Source organism: Penaeus monodon, chromosome 30 (genome assembly GCF_015228065.2).
Source record: "Penaeus monodon isolate SGIC_2016 chromosome 30, NSTDA_Pmon_1, whole genome shotgun sequence".
NCBI lineage: Eukaryota > Metazoa > Arthropoda > Malacostraca > Decapoda > Penaeidae > Penaeus > Penaeus monodon.
Window position 1 is genome coordinate 4,495,260 of NC_051415.1, and position 1,251 is coordinate 4,496,510.

At 33.9% G+C, this 1,251-nt stretch overlaps 1 protein-coding gene across 2 annotated transcripts in view; it reads right to left on the reverse strand.

Moving 5' to 3' along the window:
* LOC119592479 (LIM domain kinase 1-like) overlaps window positions 1-1,251 on the reverse strand; it is a 23,518-nt gene that overhangs the window by 16,829 nt on the left and 5,438 nt on the right. The window contains exon 7 of one of the 2 annotated variants that reach the window (XM_037941308.1): window positions 117-146. The exons of the other annotated variant lie outside the window; for it this stretch is intronic. Coding sequence (XP_037797236.1) covers window positions 117-146 — 30 coding nt within the window. The remainder of the gene's footprint in view (window positions 1-116; window positions 147-1,251) is intronic. 2 annotated transcript variants of the gene reach the window in all.

Below are 1,251 nucleotides of genomic sequence, written 5' to 3' on the forward strand. Positions count from 1 at the left end.
GCAGTCCTCTGGTCACACCACAAATTGGGTATTTCTACTACTACTACTTCTATGACATGCCATGCAAGGGTATTCCTTTCCTTTAAGTTACCAAATGGCATTAGCCATATACTCACTGTTGTAATCTTTCTTTGAGTGATGGAACACTGAAACACAGGGACTAAAGTTAGTGACCCTTTGGTTAAGAAGGCCCACTTTTCATGAGCACTATATTAGGAATCACATTTGGCAGTCGGAGACCTCTGACAGCTGACACCAAATGTCCTCACTGATGCTTGTGTTTTCCAGGAAAACCCAAATGAAATTCATTCCTTGTTAGTTTTAGAATCTATCTTATTAATGAAAGAAACCAGGAAAATGTCAATATTTAAAATATGAAAGAAAATGAGTACATCCAAGTCCACATTCAATTATTTTCATCAAACAATGAGGCAAAGAATATACAAATTGTTAGTCTAATAAGTTTAAATATGTTAATTCTGTTAGCTGAAACATGAACTTTTTAATATGTAATGATTCTGCATAACTGAAAGACTTTGTTATACTTAATCTCATTACTATTTCTACTATTCATCTCTCACTAGAATTAAGTACAGGTATACCACCAACCTTCCAGTAGCTATTGGTCAAGCATTTCCTTTAATCCAGAAAGAATAACAAGTGGACAATCTGACTTTGCTTCAGAGATACAGGAGCTTCATAATCAAGAGTTCAAGAGGCACTACTGACTTATGATCACAAGACCTCTATTCGTCTGACAAAATGAATAATTCCGTGTTGGAACTGGAACCAATAATGTTGAAAAACTAGTGGTGTACCTTTATCTAACTCCCAGAGATCACTGGCAGTTTTGTCAAGTATACCTGTTTCCTATAGGACAAATATTTACAATTCCAATGCTGGAAAAAGACACAGTGATCAATCAAAATTTACACAGATGCATTCATATGTTTTAGTCTTTAACAATTATCTGTACACAAGTTTAAAATAACATGCTCTCCAATAAGTCTTCTGATATATACAATACAAAGTTAAGAATCACCGTTCCTGCTCAAAAAACAGATACCGCATACACCACAAACGTATTCTGAGAATACTTTTAACAACAATTTTTTTTTCTGCCGTGTAATTAACGTTTGAATCGTGGTACATCATACCTCACAAGACAAAACATAAAGAAGTCTATGAATATCTCCTTATTTGCCCTTTATAACAAAATCCACACATTTAAAATCTATACACAAAAAAAAA